The 27,941-nt window shown below is 40.8% G+C and overlaps 1 protein-coding gene across 1 annotated transcript; it reads left to right on the forward strand.

Annotated features, from left to right (window-relative positions):
* The first annotated feature begins 1,783 nt into the window (after positions 1–1,783).
* OIT3 (oncoprotein induced transcript 3) lies at positions 1,784–26,957 on the forward strand. The gene is made up of 9 exons (XM_027596368.2): positions 1,784–1,931; positions 6,091–6,465; positions 7,241–7,348; positions 11,663–11,785; positions 15,298–15,420; positions 17,316–17,476; positions 19,160–19,575; positions 24,385–24,484; positions 26,115–26,957. Exons 1-9 carry the CDS (start codon positions 1,871–1,873, stop codon positions 26,286–26,288), a joined length of 1,641 nt encoding a protein of 546 aa, XP_027452169.1. The 5' UTR covers positions 1,784–1,870; the 3' UTR covers positions 26,289–26,957.
* The last annotated feature ends 984 nt before the right edge of the window (positions 26,958–27,941 follow it).

The following is a 27,941-nucleotide window of genomic DNA, read 5'->3' on the forward strand; positions in this document are numbered from 1 at the left end:
AAGTCCTACCATCCTGGGAATGCTTGTTTACAGAACCAAAGGGCTATCTGCTAAAAGTCCTTGACTCTGGCAATCAATCCTGGCAGCAGTCTGGGTTTATCTCATGCACACGTCCTCTGTTCCTCTGCAATACATATGAAGTACTGAGATGGTTTCTCAGGGACAGGAAATTGCAGGGTTTTGTTTTTTCTGTTAAGAGCACTAACTCTTAACTGCAATGAGACAGTTCCTCCGTCCCAGAATCAACCATTGCTGCCATCAGATTACAACTTAAGCTAAAAATGGCCAGGTTGCCTGTGTTCTGCTAGCATTAGTGATAAAGTGGCCAACTATGAATTCAGATCACCAGATACCCCCTTGCTAGAGCTTTCTACTCTAGAGCATGGTAAACTCTCTGCTGTGGGAACCACTTTTACCTTCATCCCTGTCAAAAACCAGAGACAGCATTGCACTTGGCCCCTAGTAAGCACTCATGTTTAATTGAACTGAAACCCTTAGAGGAAAGGAGCCACAAGAATTTGAATGCCACTTAGCATAGGAAAAAATTGTGATAAGAGATTAGGAAGACAAGTTTACGAACTACTTCCTAAAACAATAAATATTCCTTCCCCAGCCACTAGGAATTTGATTAGAACAAGAAACATAGATGAGAGAAAGGATAAGAATGATAGAAGCCCAAAGCATCAGGTCAAGGTAAGATTAGGAGGGAGAAATTTTGGTTTCATTCAGATCCTTCTTTAATAAAGTATTTAAAAAAAAAAAAACCTTTTGGGGCGCCTGACTGGCTCAGTTGGTAGAGCATGCGACTCTTGATCTCAGGGTCGTGAGTTCAAGCCCCATGTTGGGTGTGTCCTACTTTTAAAAAAATGGTGGGGAGGGAAACAAAAACTTTTTCCCCTACCCTTCTTTTTGTCCTTCCCCTTCTCATTATCTTCAGTAACAGTGCTTGCCAATTCTTAGGTGTCCACACACTATAGAATGTCAAGGAGTTGCCGTTCTGTTGTCTGGGGACACGTAATATACAGATCCTTTCATTTTGCCTCTTTTGTCTAAAAATGAAATTCTAGTAAACATCCGTTTTTAGTGTTGTTAATTTAACGAGTTATTCCTAATTTGAAGTCCCCGCCTCTGTCTTAGTGTGACAATTAGTAAAATAAGTAACACTAAACCATTTTAAATTTAGGGAAGAAAGGCACTATGATAACATGAGGTATTGCTGCTTGAATTGGTAAAAACTCAACTAAACCTGGTTTCTTTAGGAAGTTTTGAGACCAAAGACCATAATGGAACACAGGAGCTTGCTTCAAGACAATATCGTCCCCATGCCACACCTTTCCTTACTACTTTTTGGTGTGCTATTGTAAACTCCTTCACCATCTGACCAAGACATTGCCTAATGACCAGCTGCAACAATCTGGCTTTTTCCCATTCTCATTCCGTAAGCAATGGTAGGGCTGCAACTTCATGAAATTAATTCCTAGAAGTCACAAAACAAGATTTTGACAGGAGGGGATGTCCCTCGTTTAGAGTTCCCTTCTGGATAAGATACTGGAGGCCTCGTTGCAGGGAATTCTTGAGAGAAAACAATAGGAGGATGAGGGATTGTGATGGGTTTTTTTCCCCCCTAAAGAAAAATATCAATAACGCTGTTGACAGTGTAAAGCAGTGTTTCTATCTGGGGTCAAGGCCAGAGCAATGGACACCTTATCCCACTCATCCTCTTCCTCTGATAAAGCCCAGTCAGTACTGTAAAGTCTTTTTTCAGAAGAGCCTAGCGGGCTTTTTTTAAAAAGTGCTTGAAAAAGAAAGGGACAAAGGACAACTGAAATTAAGAGGATTTCCAGTCTGTTCTGGTGGCTGGTCCAGAAGGATGTTTCAGTTCCTGCTTCTCACCTGCCTCTTCTTCACAATCACACCTGCATCACCAATGGGTGAGTCTTATGTCAAGTACTTGGCACAACGTGCTTTTTGTCGTAGGAATTTGCTATTGAGCCCAGATTAAGAGCTAGGTTCCAGTATTTTAAATACTGGTTCTAGAATAGTGTAAGAAAACCTATGATAACCTACGATAGATATATTTTCAAAGAATTTGTATTTCATGTTCCAATTAGCCTCTTGCCTGGGCATCCCGAATTTCCATGGATCTGCCATACCCAACAGCTTTCCACTAGATAAATATTTCTTGGAGTACATGTAAGAAGAATTCTAACTTTTTCTTTTTTTAAGATTTTATTTATTTGACAGAGAGAGCACAAGCAGAGGGAGAGAGAGGGAGAAGCAGACTCCCCGCTGAGCAAGGAGCCCAATGTGGGACTCGATCCCAGGACCCTGGGATCATGACCCGGGCTGAAGGCAGCCGCCCAACCAACTGAGCCACCCAGGCGTCCCCTAACTTCTTTATATAATAGGCATTTTTATAATTCCAACTTTACGAGCAAAAATATAATCTTTAGAATTGAGGATAGTTTTTTTTCTTTAATCAATACAAGGCACTGAATGAAAGCTCTATCCACACGAAAGGCACAGATCTGGGTAAATCTAACTTCTCAGTCTGGACATCTGAAAAATATGACTTTTGCATAGACTGAGTGAATCTTAAACTCTTTCCCTTTTCAGGCTTGGCACAAAAGTGGCCAAGAAGGCAAAACAAATGTTTCAATTTCAGTTACTAACACATTTCTCTTTTTTCCAATAGAATTTAAGTTCTAATGGAAAGAGAGGGTGAGAGGAGGTTGAGATGGACAGAGCCATCCTTCTTGGCACTTTTGCGTAGCTCTGTTTAGTTGACCCTGATTTATTTCTTCACGATAATTCAGGCCTTGCGCTAGCACCTTCAAGGGTACAACATTAAAAATAGGCTGTGACCCTAAGGAGAATTAAGGTAATATGGTATCCTGGATGGGATCCTGGAACAAAGACACAAGCAAAAACTAAAGAAATCTAAACTATGGATTTGAGTAATAATGCATTATTCCTGGATCATTAATTGTGGAAAAGATACCACACTGATGTATAATGTTTCATAATAGGGGAAACTGGGCACTGAGTATATGGAAACTCTTTGTACTATTTTCTCAAGTATGCCCTAAATCTAAAACTGATCTTAAAAAAAAAAAAAGTCTATTAGAAAGAGTCTTGAACTAAGTTTATTCACCCTGTATCTGCTGCCAATAATTAGCCAGGACTTGTCGAAGCAAAAGTCGCCCCCACCGCCTCGGAACTACCACTGCCCTTTTCTTTCCATTCTTTATTGCTTACTCTCCCTCTAGTACCTCCTGTTCGCATCATAGATCTCCCATCCCAGATCTTTTTTATATTATTTATTTTTTGCAGCCCTTCTAGGACTTATGACTCAATGCCAGAGATAAAGGGAAAGCTTTGGGGGCTGGGGAGCAGGGAGGGGGTCTTCCCTGGGAGGAGAGGGGAAGTGAGAGAAAAGGAGGGGAGGGAGCAGGAAGCAAAGGGGGAGAATAGGGAGAAGGGAGGGAGAGGGAAGGAAGAACACAGGGAGCTTCCGGACCCAGGACCCAGCCCAAGGGGCGGCATCCCCTCCACCTGGACGGCTGGGAGCAGCGGAAGGGCAGGGACGCTGACGTCTGCTCTCCGCACTTGGCCTTGGCCGCCGTGAGGGGCTGGCCCTGCGGATACGCAGGCGTCTGCACGTCCCGGGTCCGGGGCGGGGAGGCGCGGGGGTGGCGGTGGTGGGGGGGGGTGCCCGCCAGGCAGGAATCCTGGTAAAGGCCGGGGAGCTTTCTGGCAGGCCTGGCCCGGACTCAACTTTGAAAGGAATCCCACGGGGCTGTTCTTTTTGAAGGTCTCCCATTTAAGGAGTGTGTATTAAAGCAATTTAGGATGCAGTATGCATAATACCGAATTCCAGCCTCCACTCGGAGAGACTGAAAACAAGAAAACCGGTGGCCAGGTTATGAAAGGATTGAAGGGGTGGAGAGGAATGGGTTACTTAATCTTAGAACATATTGCGTGGGGAACTTAAAAAATATATTTGTTTTACAAAGATAGTCGGTAAATTTCCCCTATTTGTGCCATATATCCCGCTCAACGAGAGGACGTGAACTTTTAACAAATAGCACAAGCAATGACAGTTAAATTTAAGGAAAAGCTTTATAAATCATGAAATAGTTATTGAGGGAGGTTTAGGAATTTCTGCAAAAGCCATTAAAAGTTGAGTACCTAACCATTTCTTATAAAATTAGAGCCAAGGAGATCAACCAAATATTTCTATGAATTTATAATCACCTGTGAAATTGCCCTGGAAACTTTGCTTCTTAAGAGAACCACAGCTGGGAGAGCAGATGAGGGAATTTTTCCCTTTTGAGAGGGGAGTCTGTTTGAGTACATTTCCTGCCCTCAAGTGACATCAAATGTGGTCTAGGGCACAGCTGGGATATCTCAGGGACATTTTAAAAGACAGAAAGGCTCCTGCCATGTGCAACTCGGCACATGTGTTATTTCCAGAAAATGCAATAGCCTACTTCTTTCCTGTCCCAAACTGTGGGAGTCACTTTGGGGCCATTAACACTAAGCTACACCCTCCTCTGCATGTGACTGAATTTGGAGAGTGAACTGGAGTTTGAAAAGTAGACTGGGAAAATCCAAAATATTTTCTAGACAACTTAAATTTTATGACCGTGGCCCATCCACATTTAATTATTGTGTAGTATTTGCTAAAACTAAATTTTCTGCCTACAACGTGTATCAGCCTTAATGTGAATTCCCTGCCTACTTTGTCAGGTAAGTCAGCCTCATGTGCATTACAAGGGATGGCTAGTGTTCCTTTCTAGAATTTCTTGGCTTTGTAGACTCTTCCTAAGGACAATTTCCCTACATTAATTCAATGTTTCCCTGAAATTGAGGGAAACAGTGAGAATATTGGGGTTACTGGTGTCTGTAGTCATTAAAATATTTTTATGAGATATTTGTCCATGCAATTTATGCACTAAAAATGCATGCTTGAGAAATTTGGCTTTATTATAGATAGTGATGCCATGGCTGATTGTTTATACATAAAGTTCATATTTTCAATAAGCTGATGGCGTATATACCAACATTCACTTTGAGAATATCTTTGGTAATAATTTGCCAGTATGCTGTGTATTTCAAAACTGCGGACATGTGCCAGAGGCATTTTCCTTTTCAGTGGAATGAGCTGTATGCCTTATTAACCAGACACACTTTGCAGTAGTGCAAAATTTCATCCACAGTCTTGCTTACAAATGACCACCCAAATACCTTTTGAAAATTTCCAAAGATGATGAACTTACAACACGGTGATAGGCTTCTCCATTACTCCATAGCTGAACTAAAATGTGCTCCCCCAATAGTTTGTTCTTTTTTTATTTATTTGAGAGAGAAAGTGAGTGAGAGAGAGAGAAAGCATGAGCAGAGGGAGGGAGAGGGAAAAGCAGACTCCTCGCCTGAGCAGGGAGCTGGATGTAGGATTCGATCCCAGAACCCTGGGATCAAGATCTGAGCTGAAGGCAGACACTCAACTGACTGAGCCACCCAGGAGCCCCTCCAACAGTCTGTTCTTGCTCTTGTAACAGAATACCTAGATTTGTGAGAACTGATGCATTCTCTTCAGTCTTTTTTTTCTCCAAACTGTAGTTCTTAGCTTCTTCTCCAGTTGGTAATATTTTGACTCCCTTCCAAGTCTGGTCACTTTTGTCTGGACACCATGTTTGTCCATACTTTCATATAATATAGCTTCCAGGTGAACAAAATATTCAAAATGTTTTCTGACCACTACAGAATTCAGTGAGACTATAATCCTAACCTCCTTTGGTCTGGAACAGCTATCCTTCTATCAAATGATTACTCTGGATAAAAAGTTTAGTCCAACAGTAATGGTAAACCTTAAACAGATTCGAAATAATTTTGTAAAAGGCATTTATAAAACATGTTTAAGTCAACTTGAAGAATCTTAGGTAGCTACTGTGGGGGATTTTATGTTCTTTCTTTCTTAAAAAAAAAAAAAAAGCCAAAATGTAAGACTAAGAAGGTGGACTCAGGCTATTGCCATTGTAATTAGAAACATTACAAGGTGCCTCTGAGGTGTCTTTTCATTCCCAGCCCTAGATCCTTGTTCTGCTTACATCAGTTTGAATGAGCCATGGAGGAACACTGACCATCAGTTCGATGAGTCTCAAGGTCCCCCTCTTTGTGACAACCATGTGGATGGGGAGTGGTACCGCTTCACAGGCATGGCAGGGGATGCCATGCCCACCTTCTGCATACCAGAAAACCACTGTGGAACCCATGCACCCGTCTGGCTCAATGGCAGCCACCCTCTAGAAGGTGATGGCATTGTGCAACGCCAGGGCTGTGCCAGCTTCAACGGGAACTGCTGCCTCTGGAACACCACGGTGGAGGTCAAGGCTTGCCCCGGAGGCTACTATGTGTATCGTCTGACCAAGCCCAGTGTCTGCTTTCATGTCTACTGTGGTCGTGAGTACCCTCTCTGGGCTCTTTTTCCTCCCCCGTGAGGCATGGTATCAGGAAAATGTATGAAATCCAGTTATGGTAGTATCTCAGAGTCTAAATAATGATTTAGGGCCACAGATAACTTCAGATTGTGATTTCTGTGATCTGTCCTTGGGTTTCCAGAAATGTCCTAAAGAAACAGAAAGGGAGAGGAACTATAACTCTCAGTTCTATTTTATTTTGTCTTTGTTCCATTCAAACAAAACATTAGAAAATGAAATATTGATTTGGGCCTAAATAGTGGATTTCCAACCTTTTTGAGTATGGAGGACCCCTTTTTAAGATCTACATCAGACATCCATAGGATAGTATTGTGCTTAGTATCCATTGATTTTTTTAAATGATATGTAATGGGAAAAAGCTACTTGAGATCAGGAATATTTTTAAATGAATTTTTGTATTATTAATCCCATCAAAATCTGTACACATTTAAAAAACAGAGTACATAGAAGAGTAGGGCATAACACTTCTTTAATCTACAGCTCGTATTTGGTGAGGTTTTAGATTTGCAGAGACTCTATCGCCTGTGGATCTGAAGTTGGGAACCATTGATCTGAATGACAGATGTCCCTGGGCAGTATCTCTTTCCATTGGGGTCACATAAACCCTGAACGATGAGAAGTCTCTCAGTGTTGTCCACGAACTCATACCTCATGACTGAACTCATGAGGCTTTCTCATGAATGAGAGTGTCCTCTGGTCCTTGCCCCTCATGCAAGGTCGACTTCATTCTTCCACAGATTTTTATGACATCTGCGATGAGGACTGCCATGGCGGCTGTGTAGACACCAGTGAATGCACGTGCTCTCCAGGGACGGTGCTAGGCCCCGACAGGCAGACATGCTTCGGTAAGAGACTAAGCTTGAAGTGGAAACAGGCCATTCAGATCAAAAGGATACATCAAGCGCTTCCTGACGCAGAGCTCTGTCATTTTTCTAGTTTGTGTCTCTGAACACTTAGAATGGTGTTTGCCTTTTTTAGTTCATGACTAAAGCCTCAAACCAAATTTATATCGTGTGTGGGGACAGTCTGGAATTGCACTGTCCAGTACAACAGCCCCTAGCCATGTGTGGCTGTGGAGCTCTCGAAATATGGCTAGTATGACTGAAAAACTAAATTTTAAATTTTACCTAATTTTAACTTAAAAACTGATACTTGGCTCAGTCATTGGAAAACTGAAAATGTTTGGGACAACTTGAGTAACCAACTGTACATTTTATGACTCTAAATACTGATCAAGTATTTCCAATGAAAATTTAGACTCCAAATTGAGATGTGCTATAAGTATAAAATACACACTCAATTCATTCAAAAAAAGAATGAAAAATACCTCAATAATTTTAATATTGATTTTATATTGAGATGAAATATTTTACACATACTGAATGAAATAAAATATATTAGAATTTTTTTTAATGTGACTACTAGAAAATTTTAAATTACTTATGTGGCTTGCTTTGTATTTCTGTTGGATGACTTTGGTCTAGAGTTATCTAAGGACATACTCCCACAGCTTCACTAACATAATTTTGGTTTCTCTGAGTAGCAAGAAAGGGAAGTCAGATTATTTTCTAGGAAATCTAGAGTTGTCTACTTGTGCACATGTGTGGTTGTCTGTAACTGGAAGAAAATAGAGTTGAAAAACCCAAGAGTGAAGATCATACCTTTCCCCATTATGAAGCTTTTGTATTCAGACTCAAATAGATTTAAAACTCAGCTGGAGAGAAAGGGAGGACTGGCCCATACCCACCTCCTCAAGAAGAACAGTAACTGGTCAGAATGGAATGGGGATTAGGTTGAAAGGTAGACAAAAAGATTCTTAGTTTAGAAAAGTTTTTGTTCTTCAGCCTCCTTGATGAACCCCACTGACCATCCTATGGAGCATGTTTACGCCTTCCCATACCAGCTGTTAGGGCTCTTCCATGATGGACTTTATGTGATTTAATGCTAAAAGGTTTGGGATACAGGAGAGGATGGTCCTGTAATCTTTCTCAACTGCCTCCCTCACTCTGTCTCTATCTCTGTCTCTCTCTCTCACACACACACCCACACACACCCATACACGTGGTGTGCTTGGAAAATATTTGACGTCATTTTAAGGCAGGCTTCGTTCCTTACACAGCTTTTGGGGGTTATTTGTTTTTTTAAAAAATATTTTATTTATTTGAGAAGAGAGAAAGCATGCACCCACAAGTGGGGGGAAGGGCAGAGGGAGAGAGTCTCAAGCAGACTCCACACTGAGTGTGGAGCCCGACATCTCACCACCCATGAGATCATGACCTGAGCCAAAATCAAGAGTCAGACGCTTAACCGACTGAGCCACCCAGGTGCTCCTCAGCTTTTATTTTAATACAACTTTTGACTAGGTAAGATAGATGGGTCCCAAATTAAATAGCATGAAGGGTATACAATGAAATGTCTAGCTGTCTGTCCTCCATTTGTTCCATTTCTCCTTTCTCTAACCCTATCTCAGGTAATCTCTTATATTATTTTCTTATGTATGCTCCCAGGGTTTCTTCAGGCAAATATAAAAAATGCAAATATATATGTTTGTTTACTGCCCTTTCTTTACACCAAAGGTTGCATATCATATACATCTCGTGCTTAACAATTTATCTTGGACATCATTGCCTAGCGGTGCATAGGGGAAAACCCCTAGTTCAGTTCCTACCTGACATCTGTCAGTTGTAGGGACGTCATGAATTCCCTGAAATTAAAGGCAAAATTTTGTGTTAATGTGCATATGTCAGTTTTCCTTTATTTTTTAAAAAAATGTAACATAGTTTTAATTCATTTTAAATTATGTAAATTTTTTCAGTCAGGGAGAAGTAAAGGAAAATAATACAACAGGATTACTGGCCAGGATGATAAAATAATATAACTCATATACCCAGATTTAACTATTGTTAATTTTTTTCTTCCTTTTTCTTTTTAATAAAATTTTACAAATACAAATAAAGCCAACTCACTCCATCTCCTTTTTCATTTTCTTGTTTCACCCTCCAGGGCTAATCACTGTTTTGAAGTTAGCATGTGCTCTTCTGGTCCCTGTTTTTATGCTTTTATTATTTATGTATGTACCCATAAGAATAGATAGCATTGTTTTTGTTCTTAAAATTAATATTAAAATGATACTGCATGTGTGAGATTTTCTCTAGAGCATGCCCATAAAAGTGGAATGGCTGGGACACAGAGTAGCTAAGGCTGTAAATGACAAAGAACTCGCAAATAATAATGGCTTAAATCAGTACAAGTGTATTACTCTCTCACATAAAAAAAAAAAAATCGGTCTCAAGGTAAACTGTCCAGGCTTGGGACAGCGTGTGGCCACATGCAGAAGAGCTGCTAGCCCCTCTGTCACCATCCACTTTCCAGGTGGTAGTGGCTCCAACGAAGAGTCTGAACTTACCCATTATATTTTCCATTTCTTTTTTTTTTTTTAAGATTTCATTTATTTATTTGTCAGAGAGAGAGAGAGAGAGCACAAGCAGGAGGAGCAGCAGGCAGAGGGAAAGGGAGAAGCAGACTCCCCACCGAGCAAGGAGCCCAATGCGGGACTTGATCCCAGGACCCTGGGATCATGACCAGAGCTGAAGGCAGACGCTTAACTGACTGAGCCACCCAGGCATCCCTATATTTTCCATTTCTACAAGTGCTGTGTTTGTTTGGTTTCAATTCTGCCTTGTCTTTTTGCTCACTTCTTTTATCTTGGTTAGTATCCTTTCTTTTATCTGTTTAGTAATTTTTAAAATCCTTGCATTATGCATTTTTCTGGATGATTCTGTTACCTCCAGTTCAAAGCCACCCATTTGTTGTCTTGTCAAGTCATTCTCATAGTGGACCATTTCCTCCTGTGTAGTGTTTGTGGCAAACCACCTTCTGTTGTAATTGTGTTTCTGTGGAACCACCCTGACCACCTGGTTTGGGGAAGTTTGACTACAGAGCGGTTTTTCAAATGCTTCTGTCAAGTACCACGGAAGCTTCATCGGCCCAGGCCACATTTTATACCAATTTCTCAGCTTCGAGTTAAGTTCATACTTCAACCATGGCAAGGCCTGACTTGGGGTTTCCATTGTTTATAAAGGATTTTCTCTCTCCTGGAGCCTCAGAGAGGGCTTGTTTACTGTGTTCGTGGGCCTTGGGGCAAAGTTCTACTCCCCCTTTCATTGTAGGGATATCTTTTCTGGGGTCGTGGATTTAAGCAGGGTTTCAGTTGCAGCTCATCTCCTCTCCTGGGCCCAATGCCATGCCTTCTGTCACCTCATGGTTGTTTAAATCTCAATACCCTACCCCCATCCCCAAGCCATGATACATTTAGTTTCCAAGCTTCTCTTTCTTTGTAGAAGGAAGGGGATTGACATTTGTGCCCAGCTATGCATTTTTTAATAGCAAGAGTCCATATCTTTCATCCTCTTCTTTAAAAGGTTAGCAATTGGGCGCCTGGGTGGCTCAGTTGGTTAAGCGACTGCCTTCGACTCAGGTCATGATCCTGGAGTCCCGGGATCGAGTCCCGCATCGGGCTCCCTGCTCAGCGGGGAGTCTGCTTCTCCCTCTGACCCTCTTCCCTCTCGTGCTCTCTATCTCTCAGTCTCTCTCTCTCTCTCTAATAAATAAATAAATTCTTTTAAAAAAATAAAAGGTTAGCAATTATTCCTTAAGTATAGTGTGGAATATTCCAATATTTAAAATAGACTTCAAGGGCAGTTGTTTATGTTATAACAGAAGACTGCCTCACACAAAGTTTTTATCAGCTATTTACTTCTGTGATGTGAGTTCCTTTGATGTATTTAAAACACAGTTTGATTTATAAGTCTGTATTAATTTAGCAAATCTTCAGGAATTCACTGGAGAAAGTGATATTCACCAATACACAAAAATAGGTGAATCCAGGTAACAAAGAAAAAAAACTTCATTTCGCCAATTTTGCTCTTAGAAGGGAATGAATTGGCAAGCAACTAAGTGCCTTCTGCTCTAGCAGAGGGCAGGAGGGCAAATAACTTGGTTGAGGAGATCAGGTTGATGGAAGTGATTATAAGGATTATAGCAAAGGAGTTGATTTATCAACAGGCTCTGAAAAGATACGGAGATTCTGCTAAGGGGCTTGGGATAGGATTGAGTTGCTCAGCAAGCAGTATGTAAGTGGTGTGGTTTCTTTCCTACAGATGAAAATGAATGTGAGCAAAACAATGGTGGCTGCAGTGAGATCTGTGTAAACCTGAAAAATTCGTATCGCTGTGGGTGTGGGGTTGGCCGCGTGCTAAGAAGTGACGGCAAAACATGTGAAGGTGAGAATGGGCAAGAAAGGAGTCAAATCAAGAGCCCAAACTAAACCACTGATTTATTCTTTGATTGATGTTCATGAAACTGTCCAACATTAGAAGAGAGTCAAGGTTGGGCTGTGTAAAAAAAATGACAAAGGGGGTTCATTGTGATCGAGGACGGTCATGTTGCAGGCAAAATTCAGTGTTGATTTTATCTTCAAGATTTAACGGGAGGGAGTAGTTGCATTTTGCAAGAGGCAGAGAATCACTTTTTTTTTTTTTTTGAAGTAAACTCTGTCCTCTCTGCTCAAACTCACAACCCTGAGATCAATAGTCACAGGCTCTCTACAGACTGAGCCAGCCAGGTGCCCTGAGAGCCACATTTTAATTTGGGAAATAAAAATAGGGTATTATGTGTTTCTCAAACTTTAATGTGCGCTTAAATCATCTGGGATCTTTTTAAAGTGCTGATTCAGTAGGTCTGGGCTTAGGCAAAGATAGTGCATTTCTAAATAACTTCTAGGTGACACCTTGGCTGCAGATCTAAGGAGCAAACCTGGAGTAGCAAGATAATAGAGGTGGTAGCATAAAAAATGGTTTATAGCAGTGGTTCTTGAACATTCCGGCTGAGAAGAATCACCTGGATGCCTTCACACCTGGCTCTTCCCAGGCCTCTCTCCCGGAAACTTGGTTCAGTGGAGTGAGAGGGGCCTTACAGTTTGTGTTTTTACCAAGTTCCATTAGGTGAGTCTTACCATCTTAGAAGTTTGGGAAACTGGTTACATGAAGCCATTTTATTCCCCCTCTAGGGCTTTACATTTATTGGAGATTGACATACTGTGGGGGAGACTAGTAACATCCTTTTTTTCCCCTAAGATTTCATCTGTTTATTTATTTGAGAGAGAGAGAGAGAGAGAGAGAGAGAGAACATGAGCCAGGGGGAGGAGCAGAGGTGGAGGAAGAGGGAGGGGCAAAGAATCTCAAGCAGACTGCACTGAGCATGGAGCCCTACATGAGGCTCGATCCCACGACCCTGAGATCACAACCTGAGCTGAAACCAAGAGTCAGGTGCTCAACCCACTGAGCCACCAGGGGCCCCACATTATCTATTTTTAATAGCAAGAAGGGTATGTACATTTTATATGATTAAGTAATAAAAAAGAATTTGTAATGTACGTCAAATAGTTGAAATTGTATACTGTGACAATGATATGAAATTTAGATAATGTCCCTTCTGTAAGGCACATTTGCCCTTGCAAATTATCACAACTAAAATGTCATCATTTCTACTTAAATAAGTCTGAATCTCATGATGTTGGGAGTTGAGCGACCAAAAGAAAAAAAACCCACTTCTTTGCAGATTATATAAAGAGATAAATAGCTTAATCATTATTTACAGAGGACATATGATTTGTCCTTGAGGCTAATTGAATTTGTGGTATAATACTGCTTATGAGAGTTCACTTTATTCTAGTTATATTCAACATAATAAAATACTACCCCAAAAGGAAAAATCATGGCTAGTTCCCACAATTTATTCCATGCAACAAAATTTGCATTATTCACTGGAGGACCATTAGCCCGAATATTAAACTACTGTCCCTTATAACAAGACTAAATGTACTTTAAATTTTATTGAGTAAGGGTAATGTCCTGAACCTTCCTTAAATCTTAATTATTTTATGTGATAATCTTTGCATATTTGAATATTAATGAAATGTTATATGAGGAACATTTGTAATTACTCATGAGCATTTTATTGGAAGTATTACTGTTAATCCTCATATAATTTTAAAACCTAATAATCACGATTGAAAAGTATTTTAACAGAAGATAAAATTTGTACACAAGTAATACTTTAGCATTAAGATTCATATTTAAAACCCTTTTCTTTTTAAGTTTTATTTATTTTAGAGAGAGAGAGAGAGCACAGGGTGGGGGGGCAAGGGGCAGAGGGAGAGAGAGTACAGAGCCCTACGTGGGGGCTTATGACCCTGAGATCACGACCCAAGCTTAATGTCTAGAGCCCACAAAGGTCATTAATTTTTCTCTACTAACTGTGAAATCATGTGGTAGTTTCTTTAGTTTTCAACTGAATCCTTTTTTCTTGTCCATCTGGTGGCATATGCTTTTTGAAAATGCAAAAGGTTTTACTTTTTTTTTTTTTTTGGCAGGGCTTGAGCTCATGACGCTGAGATCAAGAGTTGGATGCTTAACTAAGTGAGTCACCCAGGTGCCCCCCCAAAACGCAAAACTTTTTAAAAGGAAACTTTGAAAAACTGACTCAAAAGAAGAATGTCACAGGGGCGCCTGGGTGGCTCAGTCGTTAAGCGTCTGCCTTCAGCCCAGGTCATGATCCGGGGGTCCTGGGATCGAGTCCCGCATCGGGCTCCCTGCTCCGCGGGAAGCCTGCTTCTCCCTCTCCCACTCCCCCTCCTTGTGTTCCCGCTCTCGCTGTGTCTCTCTCTGTCAAATAAATAAATAAAATCTTTAAAAACAACAAAAAAAAGAGGAATGTCACAAAGAGCTTGGTGGAGTGGACCAAGTGTGTTGTCTAGGCCTCATTTTTATAGTGTGCTGTCAGCCCAAGACACATATCCCAGTGCTATTATTACTAGAGGCTTGAGGAGAGGGTCTGGCAATACAACCAACTGGCAGTAACTAACTGATCCATCTAACTAGTCTAGTTGAATTTACATTCTGTCAGTCCCCTTTATATCAGTAATACTCTATATAAAATTTCAAAATGGGTACATTAAATGTTATACCAATTAAGAAATGACTTTTGGTTATAATTTTTTATGTTAGCCACCATACAGTACATTAAAAATAAATAAATAAATAAATAAATAAACCCACAACCAGTATTGTCGAGATGATGAAATCTTCTGAAGGGACATGTTTATATTGTTTCTCATTTCTAGTGTCTTATACTCTTACTTTGCCAAAGAAACTTCAGATTGATCTACTTCCTTTCCACATTTGTTTCTGGTATGAGATAAAATTCATTGTTGATAAAGTTTTCTATAAAAATATAAGTGCACTTACACATCTTGTTTCATTCACTATCTCAGTAACACGACTTGTCTCACTTTATTCCCAGAAGCAAAAAGTTTTGGTGAGGAATCAACTAGAACCAATACATTTATTTAGACATGAAATTATATAATTTCTGGGCAATTAATAAATATTTGCTCACAAAAAAAAAAAAGAAATGAAATGACTTTTGGGTCTTCCTTCCCAAAATTGTAGTATAACCCTGAGAAGAACAGACAAATCCGGAGTGAAGGACATTCTACAAAATGACCAGCTGAAGAGGTTAGAGCTGTGGATGTTGTAAGACTGCTCTTTGTAGCTATCACATTTCATAAACATTTTTTCGTGGGCTTCCCTACGTGACTCAGTGACGGAGTTAGGCCCCAGTGATAGTGTGATAAGTCAGGTGTATTCCCTGATGCCAAGGGCCATCCCAAGAACCAGAATCCTTGGGGAAGAGGCCTGCAAGATCATGTGCTTTTCTTCTGGTTTTATTGCAGTCATTGAAGGATGTCACAGCAACAATGGTGGTTGCAGCCACCTTTGCCTTGTGTCCGAGAAGGGCTATCAGTGTGAATGTCCCCGGGGCTTGGTGCTGTCTGAGGATAACCACACGTGCCAAGGTAGTACATGGATGGGCTCAACCTCTGCTCCCCCCGCCCTCAAATCTCCCTGCCTTCCTCACTCAAGTGTGTCACGATTCTCGTTTAGAACACCAGGTCCTTCGAAGTGTGTATCCCTGCATCTTTACTCTGGGATCCTTCAAAAGGGAAGCTCTCTAAGAAAATATTACCAAAAAGTTAATTTTCCTTTGCTTTTTAAGAAATTGTGGTTAAAAAAACATAGAGCAGAAAATTGACCATCTAAGCCAATTTTAAATGGATAGTTCAGTAGTGTTACATATATTCACGTTGTGGTGCAACAGATTTCCAGAACTTTTTTATCTTGCAAAACTGAAACTCTATATCCATGAAACGACAAGTCCCCACTCCTTCCTCACCCCCTCCCCCCGTGCCCTGGCAACCACTCTTCTGCTTTCTATTTCTATGAAGTTGACCACTTAAGACACTTCATGTAAGTGGGGTCATATAGCATTTATCTTTTTGTGATTGACTTATTTCACTTAGCATAATATCCACCAGGTTCATCCATGTTTGTAACGTATGACAGGATTTCCTTCCTTCATAAGGCTGAATAATATTCCGTTGTATTTATATGCCACATTTTGTTTAGCCACTCATCCATTGAGGGGCACTAGAGTTACTTCTGTGGTTTAGATATTGTGGATAATGCTGCTATGAACGTGGGTGTGCAGATATCTCTTTGAGATCCTTTCAATTCTTTTGGATATATACGCAGAATGGGCTTGCTGGATCATACAGTTTCCTTTGCTTTTTACTTGAGATTTTCCCCCCTAATTTCTATTATTAGTAGTATAACTAATAAGACATTGATGCAGCTCCTCTCTTTTCTAACAGATAATTGGGTGGTGAGACTATGCTGAAAGCCCTAAGGAACTGATTTTTCTCCCTACAATTACAATATGAGCATCAACAATCCTCTGACAACTATTTTCTGGAAATCTAGTTATTTACGTCCAGAATGTTAACTCACTTATCTAGCAAATATTTAATGAGCACCTACCTTAGATTTCTTGTGTCATTGTTATGATATATCCTCACATATTTTCTGACAGTACCCATAAATATTCCTCTTAGGGTATGTGTAGAGCCTAGAAAAGGGAACACAGGAACACTAAAGAAAAGCAATCCTTTTCATATTAAGTTAAAGTGGAATTTATAGTCAGCATTTATGGTTTACTGAACAATGCAAGGACAATTTGGAACTCTTCCCCAAGTACACAAACATTTTTATTACCTCTGTTTTATGAGACATAATTAATGGTAAAGTCAAAGCAGTACTGTTATGTAATTTAAGCCTATATCAAAGCAGTTCTTTTTCTGTATTGCCGATAAATTGTGTTTGTGCTAAAAGTTAATCCGTTAGGTGTTTCAGTTCCTGGAACTATGCTATCCATACTTTGAAATAAATGTTGAATCAAAACTTGAACACAATATTTCCTCATTCAGAGATCAATGTGTTTGAGGAGCATTATTTGACCACAACCTGAGGAGTTAGGAGTCCTGGTTTTATTCACCAACTTGGTTTTTTTTTAAGATTTTACTTATTTATTTGACAGAGAGAGAGAGACAGCGAGAGAGGGAACACGAGCAGGGGAAGTGGGAGAGGGAGAAGCAGTCTTCCCGCGGACCAGGCAGCCCAATGCGGGGCTCGATCCCAGGACCCTGGGATCATGACCTGAGCTGAAGGCAGACGCTTAATGACTGAGCCACCCAGGAGCCCCTTCACCAACTTGTTTTGAGTCCCTTAGATTTCCTTGAGGATGGAACAAAGAGCTCAAGTTGTGGGAGGGTAAAATTATTTCTCCTATAAGCCTTCCTTATCCTTCTCCCAATTCAGATTTCTCAGTTCTAACAGTACCCCCTTTCCGCCACAGTCCCCGTGTTGTGCAAGTCGAATACCATTGAAGTGAGCATCCCCAGGGACCTGGTTGGCGGTCTGGAGCTCTTCCTGACCAACACTTCCTGCCGAGGAGTGTCCAATGGCACCCACGTCAACATCCTCTTCTCCCTCAAGACGTGTGGCACAGTGGTTGATGTAGGTTCTTCCTGGAGGATACTCGGGGGGTGACCAAAAGCCAGTTATTTGGGAGGGAGTTGACAGAGGTATGCAGTGTGGCTTGTCATAGATGAAATATTTCCACATAAAAGAATGCAGCTCAAAAACTCATATGCCATTCATTTAACACATGTATTATTGAGCAGCTGCTGTGGTCCTGGCCCTGTGTGTGCAGGGGGGTGAGAAGAATTCTGCTCATTCTATTCTTCAGTAGTTCTATATCTCTGATATGAGCAGACATTTTCCCGAGTGCATCAGCACCAGTCCCGGGAGGCTGGTTGCATCTCCTCCGACCAATTTTTTTACTTGAAGAAAGCAACTGATATAGATGAAGGTTCATTTATGACATAACAGATGTGTTCAAGTGTTGAACTAAGTAGAGAGAAAAGGTTTGTGCTTTCATCCAAGAATGTGCACTGGAGCCTGAGGGATATATGAAATAAGATTCCTAACTTTGGGGAACATATACCGTAGGATTGAGATGACAACACACACACACACAATATAAATAAGAAACAGTGATACAGATGACAGGTGCTGTTGCAGTCCAGAAAGGGACAAACCCTGGAGCAGTCAAGACAAGTGACCCTTGAACTGGGGTGGAAGGCTGTGTGTGGCTTATCCGGACAGAGAGGAAAAGAAAGGCCATTTCAGATGGGAAACAAGTGAGCCAGTGTCAGAGATGGGAGTATTTAAGGCTTATGCTGAGTGAAGGGGCAGTGCAGACTGACCGGCAAGGAATGCATATGGAAGAAGGAAACCGGAAAATTAGGAGGGGGGAGACTGTACTTGCAAAGATCTGCCTTGTGTGCAAGGGTTGACGTTTGGGCTTTAACCCCTAGAGTGAGGTTGCAGGCGCTGTCGTGATGAGACCAGAAGTGTACAAGATGGATAGAAATAAAGGGGACCTGGATCCAGGAGATCAGGGCAGAGGTTCTTGCAACCATTTGATTAAACAAATATTTATTTATTGAATCCAATGAAGAGAAAATCAGGGAGCTAATTAGATTTGGAGTGAGACCTGGGGGTGATATCTCAGGAGAAAGCTGTCCCACTTCAGGCAAATTGTGTTTGTTGTATCTGAGGATGATAGAGTGGAAATGCCCTGGGGTGGGTTGGAGTGCTGGCACCCCAGGGAGCGGACAAGGCTGGAGATAAAGAACTGAAAGTCATCTGCATAAATGCGGTAGCTGAAGTTCTCTGCCTATGGATGAGTTCAGCACAAGGTCAGGCCACAGCCTGATCAGCAGGTCTAGGATTCCAGGAAAAAAAAAAAAAAAAAAAAAAAAAAATAAAAATAAATAAATAAAAACACTGAAGCCATTCTTTCCTAAAATACAAGAGCTTTGAATTTGCTGATTCTGCATAGTTCAGGCTTAATGAGTAATACTCCAAAGGAATGTGTGGGTTGACCAAGAAGTAGTATATAAAAATCTTAACAGTCAGAACATCTTGCTAAAAAGAGTAGAAGAGATTTTTTAAAAAGTCTTCAGGCTTCAACAACCAAATCTCTAATTGTTTTAATGTAAATAGAAGTGTGGAGAATGTTACAGTCAAGGGCGGGGTGGGGGCTGGGGTGGGAGGGTGGGATAGGGTGGGGTGGGGAACTCTGGAAAAATAGACATACAGTCTTTTTCCTCTCCGGGCCCTGACCTGGCTCAGGTGGTAAATGACAAGATTGTGGCAAGCAACCTTGTGACAGGTCTACCCAAGCAGACCCCAGGGAGCAGCGGAGACATCATCATCCGAACCAGCAAAGTGCTGATCCCAGTGACCTGTGAGTTTCCACGCCTGTACACCATTTCAGAAGGATACGTCCCCCACCTTCGAAACGCCCCACTGGAAATCATGAGCCGCAGTCATGGAATCTTCCCGTTCACTCTGGAGATCTTCAAGGACAATGAGTTTGAAGAGACTTACCGGGAAGCCTTGCCCACCCTCAAGCTTCGAGACTCCCTCTACTTTGGCATTGAGCCTGTGGTGCACGTGAATGGCTTAGAAAGCCTGGTGGAGAGCTGCTTTGCCACCCCCACCTCCAAGATCGACGAGATCCTGAAGTACTACCTCATCCAGGATGGGTAATTATGTTGCTTATATGATTTATTATCCCCAGTTCACATCTGATTTCTAAGTGCACAGCGTACTCGATCATTTCCTAAAACAACAGAGTACTTTTGTGAGCTCTTAATTGGTTCAGAAACCATTTATTGACATTGGAGGTAAAAACTGGTGAGGGAGCAGGGAATCAAGAATGATTCCAAGAGGTCTAGCACAGATGACTGACCAGATGCCATTAACCCGGATGGAAGGCTATAATTAGAAAAGCAGATTTGAGGCGAAGTATTGAATATGATAATTCCAAATAATACTATTAGATTGTAAATGCCTGCAGGATACATGGGAAGAGAAGTTCAGTGGGCAGTTGGAACTGTGTATCAGACCCAGGAACAAGGTCAGGACTAGAGATAAAGGACCAAGAATCATCCCTGTTTCTATTTGAAACATAGGATTGATTAACCTGTTCAGGGAGAGGGTCGAGCATGAGGGTCAGCGTTGGGGGAAGGCTGATAAGTGTAAGGGGATGAGGAAGCGGAAGCAGCAAATGTAGACTCCTCTTTTAGGAAGCTTAGTAGTGAAGGAGAGAGAATCACTTGGAAGGTTTTAGGAGAAGAAAGATCAAGTGAAATTTGTTTTTTGTTTGCTTGTTTTATACAAAAGAGATTTCCTGATTTCCTAAGGATCCCTGGATTGAGAACTGTGTCTCACAGGCCCGTTGGAGGCCTAGCAGTTGTCACACCCATTGCTTACATTCCCAGGAGAATTACACGCAAACCCCAAATTCATGGTAGAATCTTATCAGTTTCTTCCTTGTTCTCAGTGACAGGTGGGACATAGCTCAGGTAGGGTCAGGACCTGCAGTTCAATGAAAGGGAAATGGTCTAACAAGAGCACCACTTGGGCCATGCTCTTTGCTAATTGGCCTCATGGACTCTGAAACGTCCACTTAGTTTTTATCTACTGGATCTCTCACCACAGGCATTCTCCACCTGCTGCTGTCAATCTCTTGCACAGTGATGTTCAACCTTGAAGCACATTGGCATCAACCAAGAGGCTTTTGTAGAAGTAGCAGTACCCCCAAACTTGTTCTCTCTGTTCTACTCTGTCTTAATTCTAGCCCTTATTTTTCACCTGGACAGCAAAAACAGCCTCGCCACAGCCCCCTAAATCCCAACTCTCAAATCTCAGCTCCAAGAGCCCCTGGGTAACCAATCAAAAGGAAAACAAATACTAAAAATTAGGAAATATATATATATATATATATATATATATATATATATATATATATATATATATATAGTTAGATCCCTGCTGAAAACCTTTGATGACACTTGATTTCCTTTGGTTGGTAAATGTCACCGTTTGCCCGCAGGAGTACTTGTAGCCTCCTTAGCTTGTTTTCAGAACATGGAAAATGTATCATTCTGAGCTGCTTTGCATGGCCAGTAATAGGTCTCAGAGGGGTCTGTAGTTCTTTGGATTTCTTGCCATCTTAAAGTTATCTCCACAAAGTTTTAAAAGGAAAAGTAGAAGTATCATTTTTTATTTATTTTTTTTCACTCATGTACCTAATGGTAAGGAGATTAAGGAATGGATTTACTTTTAGGGGAGAGTAGATTTAGGTTCCTTTTTTTTCTTAACAGCTTTATTGGAGTACTATTCTCATACAGTGAGCACACACATTGAAAGTATACAGTTTGGTAAGTTCCGATGTATACGTCATGAAACCATCGCTACAATCAAGAGAGGGAACAGTTCTCTCATTCCAAGAGTCTTTTCCTACCCCTGTATTTACTTTTTGCCAAAATAAATGTATAATCATAACTCACTTACTGGCACAACATGTAATCTGCAATCTCAGTAAAGCTTGTAAAGTTTATTTATATATTTGTTATTCAGATGCTCAGTTAAGGACTATATGCTCTTTATTTTAGATAGTTCTAAGAAGCTGTGCTTTTTAATTTTCCAGGCCTTAGCACATTCAAAATAGCTAAATATATATATAATATGCTGCAGGAGAAATTAAACTGCTTAAAAGCCAGAGGCAAGAATTCAAAAACACAGCAGTAGAGGTCTATTTAGTAAACAGGCAAAAAGTCCCATCTCTGGCACAATAATGGAGAGTACTGGAATGGTATCTGTGAGACAGTTCCTCGAGATAAAATCCAACTCTGAGCTTGGCTCACCATGCCTCACCCTCTGCCCTCTGCCCTCTCCAGTTTCTGCTCCCAGCAAAGGGAACTACAGGCACTTCCCAGACTCCATTGTTTCTTACACATTCCTTGCAGCACCTGCTGTTTCCTCTGCCAGAAATCTCCTTTTCTTCCTGCCTGACTCTCACTGTTCCTTCAAGATTCAGCCAGATTTCTTTCCTCCATGAAGCCTTCCTTGATTCTTTCCAACCTGAGCTAGAAATTTTCCTTCTTTCTCTTTCCTCTTCTATGCCTAACCTGTAGTAAGGGTATTAAATAGTTGTCAAGTGAACTATTGAATGAACATTTATCATAATAATCATTTGAGGCAAGTCCAGAGCCCTAAAATAAACATAATGCAATGTGCTTACATTTATAAATTGTTTGATTCTTCATTGTCCTTAGCTTACATTTAAATCAGGCCGTTTTCCCCTGATACTTTTTTTTTTTTAATTCAAATGTCTCTAGAAGCACTCTTTTTTTTTTAAGATTTTATTTATTTATTTGACAGAGAGAGACACACAGCGAGAGAGGGAACACAAGCAGGGGGAGTGGGAGAGGGAGAGGGAGAAGCATGCCTCCCGCCGAGCAGGGAGCCCCATGTGGGGCTCGATCCCAGGACCCTGAGATCATGACCCAAGCCAAAGGCAGACACTCAACGACTGAGCCACCCAGGCAACCCCCCCCCCAATACTTAACACAGCTTATTCACCTCGCTCCAGTTTTAGTTGGATTATGCTCAGAGAATGCAAAGTAACTTAATACAAGCCTCAGCAAAGCAGAATTAGAAAGTTAATCTCCAGAAAAAGAAACATGCTGAATTCCAAAATGAAATATTGGACAACTTTTGGGTAATCAATTATTGGATTATCCTATGCCATCCTTACTCTCTTTTAACACATGAACTTGGAATTGATGAACCAGCATTGTCTAATCACAGCAAACACCAAGTCAAGAGCCCAAATTTGTCCTGGATCCCATTCTGTAATATATTACCCTGTAACAACTCTTTCTGCCTCATTTTCTCTTTTAAAGAAAAACAATGGTATTTTTAGATAAAAATAAATTGAAAATGGTGAGGCCCTTAGATGAAAAGTGCCATTTTGATATCGTGTTACTATTTTTGTCCTAGATACAGACTATAAAGTCCTTGACATCACAGACCATATTATTCATCTTTATATCCTCTGCAGCTCCCAGCAGAGCATGTTGCACAGATTAGCTGTGCAATGGGTATTTATTATAGAACGTAATCAAAAGATGATATAAATTAACTTTACCTCAGAAAAATGAAAATGAGGGGCGCCTGGGTGGCTCAGTTGGTTAAGCAACTGCCTTCGGCTCAGGTCATGATCCTGGAGTCCCAGGATCGAGTCCCGCATCAGGCTCCCTGCTCAGCAGGGGGTCTGCTTCTCCCTCTGACCCTCCCCCGTCTCATGCTCTCTCTCTCTATCTCATTCTCTCTCTCAAATAAATAAATAAAATCTTTAAAAAAAAAGAAAAATGAAAATGAGTACATAAATGCAAGAAATAACAGAAACCGCATTATATATTTAGATACTCTTCAGTTCAGGGGGATATGCTACCAGGGGTATTATAAATCACAATGCCTTCTTTTTAAACAATTTTATTGGATTTTTTTCAACTGCACTGAGACAGCCCTTAGCAATGAACTAGAAAGTTATCTGTAAGCATGTGAAGCAAGGATCCAGTTTCATAGACTTTTCTTTCTGGTCCCCACTTTTTTTTTTTTCCTGGCCTGGTAGACAAGAACTATTAGGTATCCAGAAAAAGGAAAATACACCCAGAATTTAAAGTTCCTTTAAAATTCAGAGGGAGAATGTGGGAAAAATGACACAAGTGTAATCCCTGGCCTCTCAAGAGAAAATGTTCATCAAGTACTAAACCTTGGTCTCAAAATTGAGAATCAAGAAGACTTCTTTTCCCCAGCTAACCCTGAGGTGAGCCTAGGAGTTTCACTTTAAGCAGTAGACCTGAGATGAAAATCCAAAAACCCTACCAAATCACATCTTAGTATTAAATTTAGGAAAAGAGGAAGTACAGCAATGTGGAGGAGACTGAACTTTCGCAGTAGAACCAGTTATTCTCTCTGGAACTTAAATCTTTATGCAGTTCTGTGATGCACAAACTGGGGTTTGCTCACCTTTGAACCCCCTTTGGGGGTTAATGTATATTAGGTGTCCAATAAATATTTATGAAATCCAGTTAAAGAAAAGCCTTCTCAAACCAATCATCAAGTAGGTGAATGCAGAATTCCTGTGATATATTACAAATGAAAATACAGCCTTCCAGAGATATCTTCATTTCAAAAGGTATCTTTGAAAGAAATGTGGTTGCTGTTGCTAATGCTTCAATACACTGACATATTGAGAGGTCCTCATGCCCAGTTGGTGGGTACAGAGAATGAGAGATGGGACAGACTGTATTCATGAGCAGGGCTGAAGATGCCTTTGCAGGGAGGGAATTTCATTTTTCCTTCATTCTCAAAAAGTTTGAGTGCAGCCCAGCCTCCTCCACCCAGTCAGCGTCTCTTTGGACCAAACACATTGACCCAGATTGTTTTTCCACCTCTGTTGAAGCCATCAAGTCTTATGTGCTCTCCTGTCCTGCTTTCAGCTGTGTTTCAGATGACTCCGTGAAGCAGTACACGTCCCGGGACCACCTAGCAAAGCACTTCCAGGTCCCTGTCTTCAAGTTTGTGGGCAAAGACCACAAGGTGAGCTGAACACCTTTACCTTGGAGCCCACCCTGTACCCCCTCCCTCACCCCCCAGACCTGAGCCTCGTTTCTTGGCGTGCCAATTTGTTGACATTCTCTGTGAGCCCACAGTTAGGATCTGCATTACATCTATGAAAAACACTGCAGAATTGGCTATCTAGAAGCTTCATACCTTCATGAATGTCACAATTACCTGCCTCCCTCCCAATAAAATCACTGTTTGTTCAAAGAAAATACTATATGATCATAATTTTATTTTTTTAATTTTAAGTTCTATTATATTTAAGTCATTTCTAAGCCCAACGTGGGGCTCGAACCCACAATCCTGAGATCAAGACCTGAGCTGAGATCAAGAGTCAGATGCCTAACAGACTGAGCCACCCAGGTGCTCCTTGTATGATCATAATTTTAAACTGCTGTGGGCGGGTATGGTTGGAAAAACCTGTGTGTTAGTCATACGGCAAAGGACATGGGCAGAAAATTCACAGAAAAGACAAACAGTGAATTGTTCGTACTTAAAACAGTACTTAAAGTGCCAATTCAAACAACTATAGGACACTATTTTATACATATTAAGTTTATAAAAATTATAAATCTCAATGCTTGCTAAGTTATAGGGAGAAGTATACAGTGGCAGTATAGATGGGTATAGTTTCTGGAAAGTTGTCTGGTAATATATAGTAATCACCATAAAATCATCAGATTCTTTTATCTAAAAATTCTAATTCTGACAGTTTGTCAAAAACAAGCAAAAAAAAAAAAAAAACTGGATCTGTTGGATGTTATAGAGCATTGTTACACAGAGAAGGAGAAAAAGCCCCCAGCAGGGCTACCATATATCAATTAGTGCAATATTAAGCAGTTACTAAAATGAGAAAAATAGAAAAGGGAGATAGGAAAAATCATTTGTCATACGATTTACATGCATATTGAACATGCTACATTTTTGAAAAATATACATATACAGAGGAGGTTATAAGAGGCAATAGAGAGTATGTTAAGGTGGAAATTTTTTTTTTCCAGTGGAGTTGTTGAAACATGCAAACCAAAGGAAGTCTAAGAGACCAACCATCTTTTCCACACTGCATTTAAATGAATTCATGTCCTTTCCAGTTACATTCTAGAACAACTGCTAACTGTGATGGCTAATCCCCATCTCCCTCCCCAAGCAGGCAGCATGCTTTGGGAGGTAGCTTATAGGAAGAAGCTTGAAGAAAGAACTTGTTATTTTACACAGAAGCGTGTGGGCACCGACGTTTTTCCCAGACTCTGATGTGAAGAGCGAGGATGTTAATGTTATTAGGCGTTCCCTTCCCGAAAGTCTCTCCTGTCCCTGTACAAAGGCAGAAGTTATGCGTGGGGGCGGGTTAGATCACCCACATGACTCATTCAGTGTGTTTGCCCACCTGACCAATAGTGTGAATCTGGGCAAGTTGTCTAACCTAAGTCTCAGTTTCCTCATCTGTAAAAATGGGGATGACAATATCCACGTCCACGGGTTGTTGTTTAGATGAAATGAGATACTATATATGAAACATCTGATTAAATAGTGTCTGGCTTCCAGAAAGGGCCCCACAAGTGGTAGCTGTTATCACTATTTTTGTTAATTATCATTATGGTCTTTCCAGGAAGTGTTTCTGCACTGCCAGGTCCTTGTCTGTGGACGGCTGGACGAGCATTCCCGCTGTGCCCAGGGCTGTCACCGGCGAATGCGCCGTGAGGCAGTGGAAGGAGAGGACACAGCTGGTCCACAGAGCCAGATGCTGACAGGTGGCCCGATCAGCATCGACTGGGAGGACTAAGACCACCCAACACCCGACTCCTGGCTCTGGGTTGCCCCCCTCTTTCGAACTACTCCCCTCTGAGAACATCCGTCAACACCTTCGAACATGGCACTTCTTTAAACCTCATACTGTGGGTTTCGACAGACTCCCAGAACTGACCCATTCTGATTCGGGCCCCTGGGTTGGGAAAGCGCACTTCACTGCTGACTGACCTGACCCACGTGGGGCTTCATCCTCCTGACGTTGAAAGCTACACTGTCCCTTCAGAAAGCAGCTCACTCCATTTCCCACATTTCTTTCCTTACAATAAAACACCTAGTGTAGGATGCAATAGGACCACTACAGTCAAAATTTGGGCATGACACTTCAAATTACAAACTTGAAATAAATTAAATAGTTGCTTGAAATTATGACTTAAATACCCAATGACTCCTTGAATATGTAAATAATAATTATACCCTGAAATTTCAATTCAAACACAGAATAGTTGTAGGGGATTCGGAAGTTTATCAATATAAGTGTGTACTAAAAATTCCTATTTGATTTTCCTCTCGCATGATGTTTTCTTCTTTGATGTTTTTATATTATCTTAAGTGAAATGTTTTCAATTAATAAATATTAATAAATTTATTAACATGCAGGGCACCTGGGTGGTGCAGTGGGGTAAGCACCCGACTCTTGGTTTTAGCTCAGGTTGTGATCTCAGAGTCATGAGATCGAGCCCCACGTCAGGCTCTATTTAACATGGAGTCTGCTTGAGATTCTCTCTCCATCTGCCCCTACTACTCCCCTAAAATAAATAAATAAATAAATAAATAAATCTTTTAAGAATGTATTAACATGCATTTAAGAGGTTCAATGACTGAACTGTAGACAAAATTAAAATTTGGTACCATATGCCCTGTTATTTGGCATTCTATGCCCTCAGACTAATAAGGCAATAGAAAAAGGTGTAAAATTATACCATAGTTTATTTTTTAAGTAGATGCTTAATAAATTTTATTGAAATAAATATTATAAACCACAGGGATGAATTGTATATGCAATTAAATCCAATTCCTTAATATGCCAATTAATTTTATGGCTTTACATAAGATCAGGAAACAGCTTTTCTTCTTGTTCTTCTTAGAAATGGCTATCATCAACAATTCTTAACAGAACCAGGAAAATTAACAAAAGGAAGGAAAAAGACAGAATGACCCAGGTCAGCAATTGGCCAACTTTTTCTGTCAAGGGCCAAATGGTAAACATTCTAGGCTTTCTGGCCAGTCTGTCACAACTATTCAGCCCTGAGGTTGTAGCACAGGAATGGCCATAAACAAATGAGAACATGGTTGTGGTCCCAGTAAAACTTCACAGAAGCAGATGTCAGGCCTGATTGGAGCTTCATTTTCCAATCCCTGACCTCAGTGGACCTCAGCCTTCCAAGTGCATCAGAATCAGGTGGGGAGCATTTATAAAACACCAATATTTTATTATATTGGTGTTTTATATTATATATATTCTTTGTTTTTTAATGCTCCTCTGGTGATTCTAATCTGCAGTCAGGGTTGAGAACCATGGTTTAGGGATTGACCGTTTGCATCCCCTCAGATTTCAGGGACTTTTCCTAGCTACCTTCAGTGGCAATTTTTACCACATGCTTCTCAGATCTTAACATAGTTCATTGAG

Source organism: Zalophus californianus, chromosome 15 (genome assembly GCF_009762305.2).
Source record: "Zalophus californianus isolate mZalCal1 chromosome 15, mZalCal1.pri.v2, whole genome shotgun sequence".
Classification (NCBI taxonomy): Eukaryota; Metazoa; Chordata; class Mammalia; order Carnivora; family Otariidae; genus Zalophus; species Zalophus californianus.

What these genes read in the sequence shown, in the direction of transcription:
- OIT3 (XM_027596368.2), top strand. Translation starts at nt 1,871, where the DNA reads ATGTTTCAGTTCCTGCTTCTCACCTGCCTCTTCTTCACAATCACACCT. An exon ending in CTTTCATGTCTACTGTGGTC is followed by an intron (nt 6,466 to 7,240) that starts GTGAGTACCCTC and finishes ATTCTTCCACAG; the next exon opens with ATTTTTATGACATCTGCGAT. An exon ending in TTGTGGGCAAAGACCACAAG is followed by an intron (nt 24,485 to 26,114) that starts GTGAGCTGAACA and finishes TGGTCTTTCCAG; the next exon opens with GAAGTGTTTCTGCACTGCCA.